At 41.8% G+C, this 12,391-nt stretch overlaps 1 protein-coding gene across 10 annotated transcripts in view; it reads left to right on the forward strand.

Annotated features, from left to right (window-relative positions):
* Sytl2 (synaptotagmin like 2) overlaps nt 1-11,177 on the forward strand; it is a 107,156-nt gene extending 95,979 nt beyond the window's left edge. For all 10 annotated transcript variants that reach the window (XM_021166379.2, XM_029479599.1, XM_029479598.1 and 7 more), the window contains 6 exons: nt 1,692-1,794; nt 3,834-4,004; nt 5,173-5,251; nt 7,715-7,814; nt 9,078-9,283; nt 10,140-11,177. In XM_021166379.2, the coding sequence (XP_021022038.2) occupies nt 1,692-1,794; nt 3,834-4,004; nt 5,173-5,251; nt 7,715-7,814; nt 9,078-9,283; nt 10,140-10,285 (805 nt within the window). In that variant the 3' untranslated portion in view covers nt 10,286-11,177. The remainder of the gene's footprint in view (nt 1-1,691; nt 1,795-3,833; nt 4,005-5,172; nt 5,252-7,714; nt 7,815-9,077; nt 9,284-10,139) is intronic.
* Nucleotides 11,178-12,391: the final 1,214 nt, after the last annotated feature.

Consider the following 12,391-nt stretch of genomic DNA (forward strand, 5'->3'; position numbering starts at 1 on the left):
ACTTTCAATTTATGAGTGCTTTGCTTGCAATGTATGTGTATGAACCAAATGAGAGCCTGGTGCCTAGAGAGGCCAGGAGAGAAACAGAGCCACTATAACTCAAGTTGAACATGGTTGTGAGCTGCACATTGGTACTGGGAACCAGCCCGGATCCTCTGAGAGACATTGAAAGCACTCTGAATCACTGAGCCATTTCTCCAACCCCATTTCTTCTTTCTAAAAATAATTTTTATTTATCCTTTGACAATTTCATACATGTATATATAGTACATTTTGATCTTATTCTCTCCTCCTCCATCCCTGTCTCTTGTCCCTTTCTCATTCTCTGTGGAACCTTTCTTTATCCCAATGTGTTCCCTTCCCACTCACAAGTATTTCTATAAAAACAAAACAAAACAAAACACGAGCTTAATTAGGGTTGCTCACGTGATTATAAATATGGTTTGGTTATTGCATCATGGGTAATTGAATATTGGTAATTTTATCATGGCTGCACCCTTGAAGAAAAATAACTTCTCCTTCCCCATCAACCATCAATTGCCAATAGCTCCTCAACTAGGGGTAGGACCTCATGTTTCCTTCCCATACACCTGGAATGTTGATGTTTTCCATCTTGTATAGGTACCCACAGCTGCCATGAGCTCATGAGGGTTATCCTGTGTCATGTTCAGAAAAGTGTTTAGCAGCACTCTTCTTCATCCTCCATCTCTTATATTCTTTCTGCCCCTCTTCCTCCAGTGTTACCTGAGCTTGGGGGTTGAGGAGATTGATAGAGATGACCCATATAGGGATAGACACTCAAAGGTCTTGTTCTCAGCATTTTGACCAGTTATGAATCTCTGTGCTAAAAAACGTCCCACTGCTAAAAAACGTCCCACTGCGAAAGAAAGCTTCTCTGACCAAGGCTAAGGGAAGCACTGATGTATGGCTATAAACACAAACATTTAGAAGGCAGTTTGATAATATGTTCATTTAGCAAAATAACAGTGGTAGGTACCCCCAGGAATACCACCATAAAATTTTGAGCAAGTTTACCCAGGTATGAGTTATGACCTATGAAACAGACCTCAACTCCAATCAGAAAGTAGTTGGTTACCCTATGACGTCTATGTTGGTCCTGCATCAGTGAGCTTGTCTGGCTTGCCAGTATTGTAGCATGCAGGGTGCATGGGTAAGCTCGCTGATTACGTTTCTCTCCTGGTGGCTTATATCGAGCACCTTGCAATACTGTGAAAGCTAGCCAGTGAAGTAAGTTTCCAGGTCAGTTTCAGCTTTGTTACTCTCTGCCCTGCCACCAAAGTGGGTGGTGTATTTAGGCAGTTAGGTCTTAGTATATAGTTCTAGTGGACAACCAAGACCAATGTCAGCAGCCCATGTTATTCAGAGGTGCAGCTCTGGGACCTCTCTGACCAACAATTTAGATAATCTGGCAGTAGGATTTTTTTTTTCACTTAATAACTTGTGGTTTCTAGGGGGTGGCTTCATTAAATCATTCATTCTACTAAGATTTCTTAATCCACTTAAACATTTAAAAATATAAAGGTGTGGACAGAAACATTTCTTTTTTACTGTTTTTATCGACACCACAGGATAATTTCTGCTCCTAATTTTCAATGTGTTATAAAAGGTAGATGTGAACATATCGCTTTTGTCTTCTCTGACTTTTACATCTCTCCATGTTTCTTTTTTAGGTATGTAAAGACCTATCTGCTACCAGACAAAGGCAAAATGGGCAAGAAGAAGACACTCGTAATGAAGAAGACCTTGAATCCTGTATACAACGAGATATTGAGGGTATTTCTAAATTCTGTCCACAGACAAAGCTTTGTGATGACCTGGGGAAATAGTCACGTCTGCTTGGATGGTGTCAGTACTGAAAATGTCAGCACCCCAGCCTCAACCGCCATTTTCTTTTTTCCAGTCACAGTGTGTTCCTTTCTAAAATTGAGCAGAAGTTCTTCTTCTTCTTCACATCCCCACATTTTCTGTTCCTTCAGGCTGGAATAGACTTCTTCCCAATCCTTTCTTAATTGTACCTTAAGCTACTATTAAATACTTCTACCATAGCAACCATAATTCCTCTAATGACAACTGACTCCCTAACCTTATGATGGCCTGTGTCAACATTTAGTACGTTAACCTTGACAGTAAGGGTTAAGTTCCATAAGGGTAAGGACTAATTCTATGGTGCGTATAGACTGTATAACACTCTGGCACCTCAGATCTCAGAAATGAGGCAAATGGTAATTTCCATATATACCCCTTTTACGAATCGCAGACTAGACATTAAATGAGTTAATGTTCCACATTAGACATTTAACACATACTGATCCACATGCGCAATGTTTAGTGTAGGGAGCACCACAGGAATGTTTATTGGAAAGATGGACAGGTGGGCTGTAAGTGGAAAGTTGCCTTGCTCACATACGTTCTTTGTCTCCCAACATGGGATGTCGTGTGACATCTGTTATGATTGACAAATGAGTTAAATAAGAGGTCTTGTTCATTCTCTGTTTCGGAAAACTACAAGTATTTGATAATCCTCCAGGACAAAGGGAAGAAGCAGTTAAGTGATGGTGTCAGTCGTCCACGACTGAGGTAGCCATCTGCGGATTCATGCAGCAAGTTTGTAATTACCATTTGACTGTGACATATCCCAGGACCCTAGTTATTTCTGGGTCAGCTGCTTCAACCCTATACTCAGGAAAAGCCAGCTAATTTAAATAGTAAATTCAGGGAATGGTAGGTCTGATATAGCCAAAATGGACCTTCAAGTAATATGTCACAAAGCCAAATGGAGATTATTTTTAGATTGGAAGTACTATTATTCCTTCCATGATTATATATAATCAAGGAGTGACTTAATTTGAGATGAGAAACTGTTAGGACACCAAATCTTTTCTACCTAACTGTGTGAAGCTGGAAAAAATCAAATTTACTTTGTTATTATTATTATTATTATTATTATTATTATTATTTTGATCTGATAATGTGAGAGGTCTGTTTTCAGGGCAGAGAGTATATGGGGGCTATACCTCGTGTTTAAGTTTCTGTGAACCCAAAGCTGTTTTAAATAATGAAGTCTAGTTGGGCCTGGTAGTGCACACCTATAATCTGAGAACATGGAGATGGGGTAAGGGAAATGTGGTGTTATCCTTAGCTTCATAGCAAGTTTGTGCAGCGGGCCTTAAATGAGACCTTCTCTCAAAATAAAATTAAATTAAATTAAAAAAAGAAAAGAAAAGAAAAAGAAACAGGAAAAATGAGTCTAAAAAAAAAAAAAAGAGAGACCTTGTCTTTAGGTGGAAAAACAGAACTAGAATCGATTTGAATTGTATTTTTAGATCGAACCTGATTGGTGGTGGCATATGCCTTTAATCTCAGCACTTGGGAGGCAGAGGCAGGCGGATTTCTGAGTTCGAGGCCAACCTGGTCTACAGAGTGAGTTCCAGGACAGCCAGGACTACAAACAGAGAAACCCTGTCTCAAAAAAACAATAAACAAACAACAACAAAAATATCTATCTCATGTAAAAGCATCCAACAACGGTTGAATAGTTGATGTTTGTTTTTAGAAAGCTCTTTCCAGCTATGATATTTGAGCCACGGTTTGCCTTTTCCAGCAGAGGGGAAAGCATCCGAGTTCGTGAAAGACTGGGCTTTAGCTCTTTGAAATTAGACCCGTGGAGTAAGATGCCTTGGCCAGCCTTTTGAGACCGGAAACCAAACAGATGAGGCACTTTGGATCCACACAGATGAGCTTTCATCTCGGTGTCATAACTTTGGCATAAGGTGGCGCTAGTCATCGTTTTCATTTTCTTCTCTTCACTGCAGTATAAAATTGAAAGGCAATTCTTAAAGACGCAGAAGTTGAACCTGTCCGTTTGGCATCGGGATACATTTAAGCGCAACAGCTTTCTGGGGGAGGTGGAGCTCGACCTGGAAACGTGGGATTGGGACAGCAAACAGAACAAACAGCTGAAGTGGTACCCGCTGAAGAGGAAGGTGGGTTCAGAGTCCCTTCTTTGTGTGGGGGAGCGATCTGGTGTACAGGGAAGAGCCCGGTAGCACTTACTTTGCAGTGCCGGTGTGGAAAGTGGGACCATTTGAAGCTAAGATAGAACTTACGTTGTGAATTTGGAAAAGAAAGAGGTTTTAAAATTATATGAAGAACCTTACATCATTCCATGCAAATGTCTGACTTCAGTCTTCAAGAAGGTCATTTGTGTTCCAATTCTTTGAAATCTGAGATAGACTTTGAGCCTAGCATATGGTGAGATTGTCCCTTGAGAAGACTGTGCCTTGTTTTGTTTAGTTACAGGGTCTTACTACATAGCCCATGCTTGTTTGAAACTTGCCCATTAGCCTAAGGTAGCCTCAGACTCATGGTCTTCCCAGCCAAGATCAGAGTCGGGGTCCCACAGGCTGGGGACAGTGTCTAGCCCGGGGCTAGCGGAAGGGGAAGCTCTGGGTTGTCCCAGGGGTGATTGTCCTTAGCTTGGCAGAGTTAATCTGGAAATATAGATGGGCCTTCGGTGGGAGAGTTGTGCTGCAGGTCTGTGGACAAAGGCCGTCCCCAGGTTCCTCATGGCAGGTCTTGATGAAAGCGACAGTCCTTGTTTAACCATATCAGTTTATTAGCTGTTCATGGTGGAAAATGGATGCATAACTATACCGTACCCATTTCTCAAGGTGGACCTGAGGTTAAATACCTTTTGCAGGGAGGAATGTCTAGGAAGGAAAGCTTATTGGCTAAGACCTCTGGGACTCTAGGTAGCTCATTAGCATGGAGAACTCTGTTCTGGGCCTATGTGACTTCAGGTCACATTTCCTTGTGTGAGGAGTGTGGCACATGTTCCAAGCCAGGAATCTGGCAGGGCCGCCTAAGTCTCAGGTGTGTGCCCACCGAGTCTTTAGGTCTCAACCTGCTCTACCTTACCAAGCTTCCTGGCATGGTTTTACTGCCCAACAGCAACATTTTTTCTTAGTTATAAAAATAATTATGTAGCTTGGATGCAGAGGGAAAGCTAAATTTAGAGCAAACAAGTGACCCATAGTCTCAGAAATGGGACAGATATGGCCCTGTGACTTAGTGTTCACTAACAGGATAGTAAACATCTGTTCTTTTCACCTGCTAACATTCCTTTGGTTTGTTTGTTTGTTTGTTTTTCAGACAGCACCAGTTGCCCTTGAGACAGAAAACAGAGGTGAAATGAAACTAGCTCTCCAGTATGTTCCGGAACCTAGCCCTGGTATGCAATGACTTTGTCTTCACATCCAAACCCTCTGCTTACCTCTTGCTCTCCAGATAACTTGGGTTCTGTTCTGTTTTCAAAAATGGATCGCTGAGCACACATATTAAGTTAATAATTATATAGACCAAAGGAATCATCTCAAAGTTGTAAACGAGAAAAATCTCATTATTTCTCTTACGGTACGAAATACATAATCCTTAACATCTTCACCATTTAGTTCAGTGATAGGAGCTTGCTGTGGAGCAGATTGCCACAACTTTGTCATCGCCCCATTAAACAGCATTATACCCTTTAAACAGCAGCTCCCCTTCGCCAACTCCCAGAGTGTAGGAAATACCAATTTACTTCCCACTTCTATGAGGAAATTCTTTGTTTTGTCTTTTCCAGCCCTGTACAAAGTCCTTGTTTTGATTTCTCCTTGGTTCCTGAAAATCTTGGTGTTTGTACCATGTGAACAGGCTTTGCTGTAGTGAGCGTCTAGGCCTATTGACAGAGCTGTGATAGGGGAGAAACTCAAGGATTCCTTTCCCAAATGTGAGCTCAAAGGATTCATAGAAAGTGCCTAGGAAATTGGAGCACATTGATCTTCTCCTCTTAGTCTCATTAGGAGATAAAGCTTTCTGTCTTGATTACCGATTACAGCCTGGGCACTGGGGCCTTAGGTCTTCAGCTAGTTCAACAAGTTCAAAAAAACTGGCAGGAAATGAATTCCAGATTCCGCCAACAACTAATTTCCCAGGCAGATTGTCCTTAAAGCTGTAGAAATGTAGTTAAGTCTGGAGCTGTGTAATTCATGTGTTCAATAACTAAGCCACACATAAAGCTGCTGAGGAAAGGAACAATGGCTGGTGCAGGCACAGGCTGAGATAGAAAAGAGCATGCTACACTTAAAGAAGAAAGGAGGAAGAGGATGAAAAGAAAGAAGAAAAGAAAAGGAAGAGGACATTTTACACTTAAAAGAAAAAAGAAAAGGGGGAAGAAGAAGAGAAGAGGAGGAAGAAGGAGAGAAGAGGAGGAAGAAGATGAAAAGAAGAAGAGATGGAGGAGAAGGAGAAGGAAGAAGAGGAGGAGGAAGAGGAAGGGCAAAATATATTTTTAAGTTAAATTGAGGCCCAACCGTTATTCTATAACTGCTGGGTCTTTTTTGCATATGACTTTGTATCCTGTCGTTTGAGGTCAATCTCTACAGAAGGGCCATTTCTAATTTTCCTCACTGACTTGGTGGTGAGGGCTGAGGGAATTACATGTTGCAATGTTCTTCCCCTTGTCTGCGTTTTTACTCTGTAGGTCTCTCTACGTTTTCCTCCCCTTCCTCGACCTACCTAAGTCTCAGGCGGAGTCTCAGCTCCACACCGCCTGTCCTGACTCAGCTGGTTCTCACTAAGGACAACATTTTGTAAAGCACTGCAATAACGGCTTGACATTTCACACCACATTTCATTTTTGTCCTTTTATTTGCATTAATTTTGTTTAAGTTGATTTCTCCTGCTAAGCCACATAAATTTCCAAGGGGTATAAATTATTTATCATATTAATTGTATGTATATGTATGTGTGTATCTGCACACACACACACACACACGTATGAGTACTTTATAGATGTAGCTGTAGAATAATGAGTATGGTTTAGTTGACCAGACTAAACCACCCAGAAAAATCTAATAGTGTTCCTCTGTTTATATGCAATCAGTCTAGCAGCAACTTCAGACTAAGCCAACTTCTTAGTAATTATCTATGATACTAACAATTATACTTATATATTCAATAACCTTATTACATATGTAAGAATGTTTAACATGGTGGAGAAGAGGCTATTGAAAAAAAGCCAGCATCCAGTTTTGGTTACTTTACACTCAAATCTGCCTTTAAAATGTCTTCCAGTTTACCAGTTCACACTGGCAATGGTATTGGAAGGGGTTGTGCATTCTCTTGGTACGTTTTGAATGTAGCTGTAAACAGATGCTCCATACCCCTGGTGTCTTACATTGCTCAACCAAGTGAAACCCCAGAAACACAAATGCCCTGTTCTTGGAAGCATTATGGATGTTGCCACTGTCCAGAACTGCTTTTCTCATTTTTATTAGTTCTTTGAATTTTATGCAGTGTATTCAGATTATATTTGCCTCCCTCCCAACTCTACCCAGAGTCACCTTTACTTACCAAGACAATTTTGTGTCCTCCCCTATCCCCAACCTCAACTATAACAGACCAGGGGCGCATCCTTAAAAAAAAAGTGACCCTCTCTCTCAGAGCACCTAGCTGTTGATAGTCGCTCCTAATTTTATAGAGCTAGCTGACGTCAGGACTTTCAGACTAAGAAGCACAGAGCTGAATGTCCATAAGCTTAACCAGCTTAATACCGTTGAGCCTTAGCTTGTTTCCTTGTACTATCCCATATGCAAGGTAACATCTTTTCCAAAAAGAAATGACAAGACATTTTGCTTTCCTTGTTTAACTACAGGCAAAAAGCTTCCTACAACTGGAGAAGTCCACATCTGGGTGAAGGAATGCCTTGACCTCCCACTGTTGAGGGGCAGCCATCTAAATTCTTTTGTTAAATGGTAAGAACATTCATGACTCCACTTTTCCTTAGCTCTCCTGTAGCCTTGTCTTTGCTGGCTGGTGTCAATTCTCTGTATCAGTGATGTCAACACCCACCACTTACAGATTATTAGACACATCAAACTATAAGTGTCTATGGCATCAGCTCCTAAAGTTTTATTTGGTTTTAAAATCAAACCTAAGAGATTGTGTCTACAAATGAAGCTAGATATTTGAAACTCCCACATAATGTCTTCTGGGGTACCTCTGTCGCTGAGGACAATTCTTACTACAAAATAGCTGTCTTACTTTGGGTTTCTGTTGCGGTAACAAAACATTATGACCAAAAATCAAGTTGGAGAGAAAAGGTTTGTTTGCCTTACACTTTCACATCACTGTTCATCACAGAAAGTCAGGACAGGAACTCAAGTAGGGCAGGACTCTAGAGTCAGGAGCTGATGCAGAAGCCACAGAGCGGCGCTGCTTACTGACTTGCTCCCCATGGCTTGCTCCATCTACTTTCTTATAGAACCCAGGACCACAGACCTAGGATGGCCCCACCTACAATGGGCAGGGCCCTCTCTCATCAATCACTAACTAAGAAAACGACTTACAGCTGGATCTTATGGAGTTAGTTTCTCAATTAAGGGTTCCTCCTTTCAGATGACTCTAGTTTGTGTCAAGTTGACATAAGACTAGCCAGCACAATAGCCTAACAAAATGTTAATGCTGGATGTCATTCTGTTTGGCTTCTTAGGGAACAAGGGAGGATTTCTCCTGTTTCCTATGTTCTGCTTGCCAGGGTTTTGTTTTGGTTCTCTCTGTCTCTGTCTCTCTCTCTGTCTCTCTCTTGTGTGTGTGTGTGTGTGTGTGTTATTCTCAGGAATGGAATGCACTTTTTTGAGACTGGGTCTCCCATTGGCCTGGCTCTTACCAATTAGGCCATTCTGCATGGCTACAGAGACTCAGGAATTGTTCTGTTTTTATTTAATTTCCAGCACTGGGATTAAACGTTCATACCACCCTGCTCAGCTTTTGGTATGGATTCTGGTGCTAGAACTCAGGTCCTCATGCTCTGTCAAAGCATTCCACTAACAGCTATCTCACTTCAATCTTCCTACTTCAGCCAGATGGATGCTGGAATTGTAGATGTGAGCCACACACTTGGCTTTTGTGCTCTCTTCTTCCATTGCCTGTCTGATAGCTGTGCTGAGGGGGCACTGACAGCATACATGTTCCCTTTCTTAACTAAGATGCTGTCACATCACTTTCTCTTTTTGTAGTACCATCCTTCCAGATACCAGTAGAAAAAGTCGCCAGAAGACAAGAGCTGTAGGAAAAACCACCAACCCCGTCTTCAACCATACCATGGTGTATGATGGGTTCAGGCCTGAAGATCTGATGGAAGCCTGTGTAGAACTCACAGTCTGGGACCATTATAAACTAACCAACCAGTTTCTGGGAGGTCTCCGGATCGGCTTTGGAACAGGTAACTTTTGTTACAGGTTTAATTCTCTATGAGCCTAACTCTCTAGAAAATGCTAAAGTTGTAATTGTAATGAAACCATTGAGGGAAAGGTCATCAGGGGTCCAAGGGTTCTTGGATAAGAGGGTCTGAAGAGTCCAGAGTCCGTCCTTTCAGAACCTAAGGTACTGTTGGCAGGTTCCAAAATCAGAGCTTGAGAGTTCTGACTTTGTGGTCAAATATCCTTACCTGGTGAGTACTATATAGCATATCCAAGCCCATGCACATGCATTTCTTTGATTGTACCAACTGAGAAAGTTAAACAATGACATCAGGTATGCCCAAGAAGACAGGTGGTGCCGACATTCAAGGAGGTAGGAGAATAAACTAAGTGTGCTCTGAGCAATCACAGAGACTACCATTTCACCAGTGGGTTACGTGTTTTGTTTCCTTTATGACGTTTGTTTCACGGTCCCAGAAGGCAGTTAGTAATTGTGCAAAAAACCCAATACTCCAAAACAAAATAGTAATAACAATAATGATAATAAACAGTTCGTTTCTAAGGCAATTTATGAGATTGAGTCTTTCAGGCAAAACTCCTTTGCCAGTATCCCTAAGGCATCATCTAGAGTCTTCTCCCCTCAGTATTTAATCCCCACCCCCATTCCTCTATGCCCTGAAAAATTATGATCCAGTTCCCACATTCACATTCAGGTGAAGAGCAATCATCTAGGAGCCATGAGGATTAATAGAAGAGACCTGAGTAGTAAACTAGTTCTTCCTCATACCCCAGGTGTGCTCTCCAGGTGTGTGCACACTCCTCTTTGTCTTCCCTGCCCCAAGTGGGAGATGTAAATGAAAATGTAAAACCATCTTTCAGGAAAAAGCTACGGGACTGAAGTGGATTGGATGGATTCGACTTCTGAGGAAATTGCTCTCTGGGAGAAGATGGTAAACTCTCCCAACACTTGGGTTGAAGCGATGCTGCCCCTCCGGATGCTTCTGATTGCCAAGCTTTCCAAGTGATCCTAGTCAGCCGATTCCGCCATCAAAAACTACTCCCCAGGGGGAATCTGAACTGGAGAGTTGGCCTCGTGGACAAATACCCTCTCCCATTGTCACTAATGACTTTTAGAAGCAGGCTCAACTTAATCTGCATGCATTTCTTTGGTTGCGCGACTCAAGGGAGTTAAACGATGACAAGATGTACGGCCCAGAAGAAGTGTGGCGTGATGCCGACATTCTAGGAGAGAGTTGAACAAGCTAGGAAAACTGAACTGTTGCTTCCACACCAAAGAAAAAGCTACCTTCACATGTTTCCTACCACAATCCGTGTTGCAGTTCAGGCCTGCCGTTTGGTTATTGAAATGCTTGCTGGGCTTCTAAATAGGAAGGGTTTGGGCAAAGCAATGAGGAAACTCCTGGGATGGGGTGGAGAGAGAAAGGACAGCGGTGAAGACAACGACCTACATAATATGACCAATTTACTTAGTAACCTCTAATGAAACATTGAATTCCATGTTAGGGCAGTAAGACTGACTTCACTGCTCATAAATCTGCCTTGAGAAACCCCACACACACCCGGACTCCTGTAACCTCATGTTCTCAGTCTCAAATGGACTTTGGTGCCACCTACTGGCTGCATATGGAATTCAGCTCTTGGCTTATTTTGGCTTAATTTTTGCTAAAATGGGTGGCAAGTCTATATTTTATAAGACTCTGCTAAAATATTGCATATAGTTGATGGTTTTCTTATGATTTTACTATATAAAAACAGCATAAAAGTAGTCACAGATATGCTTTGCTACAAAGTTTTAATCAGAATATAAATTGCTCAACTGTATTGGACTTCCTATATATCATTTTCATAAGGTATTTTGTAAAAACCCTTAGAATAAATTATCATGGTTTAAATTGCTTTGGTAGTTTAGCCTGACTTCTTATATTAAATTCTTATTGACTTCTTATATTCATAATACATTGTATTAGGAATCCTAAAATATAAATTCTCTAGCATGGCTAATTTCTCTGAAGTCTTCTATGCAGCTCTCAGCATTGTCTCATCTAACTAAGGTCCCTGGTTGCTATAAAAGGCAGAATTTTTACTTTAAAAAGACTCGTTGAGAAGCTTGAAAATAAGTCAGCATTTATTGTTGAAGATAAGTTAACGATTCTTCTTAAAATTTTCCACAGAGATGTCTTCGGACCGTTTTGATACCTGAAACATTACTCCTCCACCTTAAGACCTCAGCTAGTTTTCCTCTGTAAAAGCAAGCTCCAACTTAATGTAGACAGGAAGTCTGGATAGTGAGTAAACGTGAAATCTCATAAAGATGCTGTCAAAGCCTCGTGGCTCTTGCCTATAACCCCTGATCTAGAAGACGGAGGCAGGAGAATTGTTGCTAGTCTGAGGCTAGCTTGGGCTACACAGTAAGAGTGGTCTAAAAACAAAAACAAACCAAACAAAACTAAAAAGTTTAAATAAATAAGTAAAAATGAAAGCCTACTAGATTATTTGCCTTTTTAGGAAAACAAACCCTGCAGACTTAAGTTCACCGGGTGCTGAGTTAACAGAACCTCTCCTCCCCACCCCACGCCCCTGAGGCTGTGCTAGAACGCAGTGCCAGTGCGAGCCCCGCCCTGGCTTGCACCACAGATGCAGTGCAGCCACCTCCCAGCACTCCTGCATCTCAGAAGTGCTAAAGAAATCAGCTACCATGAGGATGGTGGAACATGTGTCCTTGTTACATGCCGGCGAATCTTCTGGGTAAATGCCCAGGAGAGGTATTGCTGGGTGCTCGGGTAGTACTATGTCCAATTTTCTGAGGAACCGCCAGACTGATTTCCAGAGTGGTTGTACCAGCTTGCAATCCCACCAGCAATGGAGGAGTGTTCCTCTTTCTCCACATCCTCGCCAGCATCTGCTGTCACCTGAGTTTTTGATCTTAGCCATTCTGACTGGTGTGAGGTGGAATCTCAGGGTTGTTTTGATTTGCATTTCCCTGATGACTAAGGATGTTGAATGTTTCTTTAGGTGCTTCTCTGCCATTCGAGTTTCCTCAGTTGAGAATTCTCTGTTTATCTCTGCCCCGCCCCCCATCTTTTGATAGGGTTATTTGGTTCTCTGGAGTT

The sequence above is a fragment of the Mus caroli genome, chromosome 7, assembly GCF_900094665.2.
Source record: "Mus caroli chromosome 7, CAROLI_EIJ_v1.1, whole genome shotgun sequence".
Taxonomy (NCBI): Eukaryota; Metazoa; Chordata; class Mammalia; order Rodentia; family Muridae; genus Mus; species Mus caroli.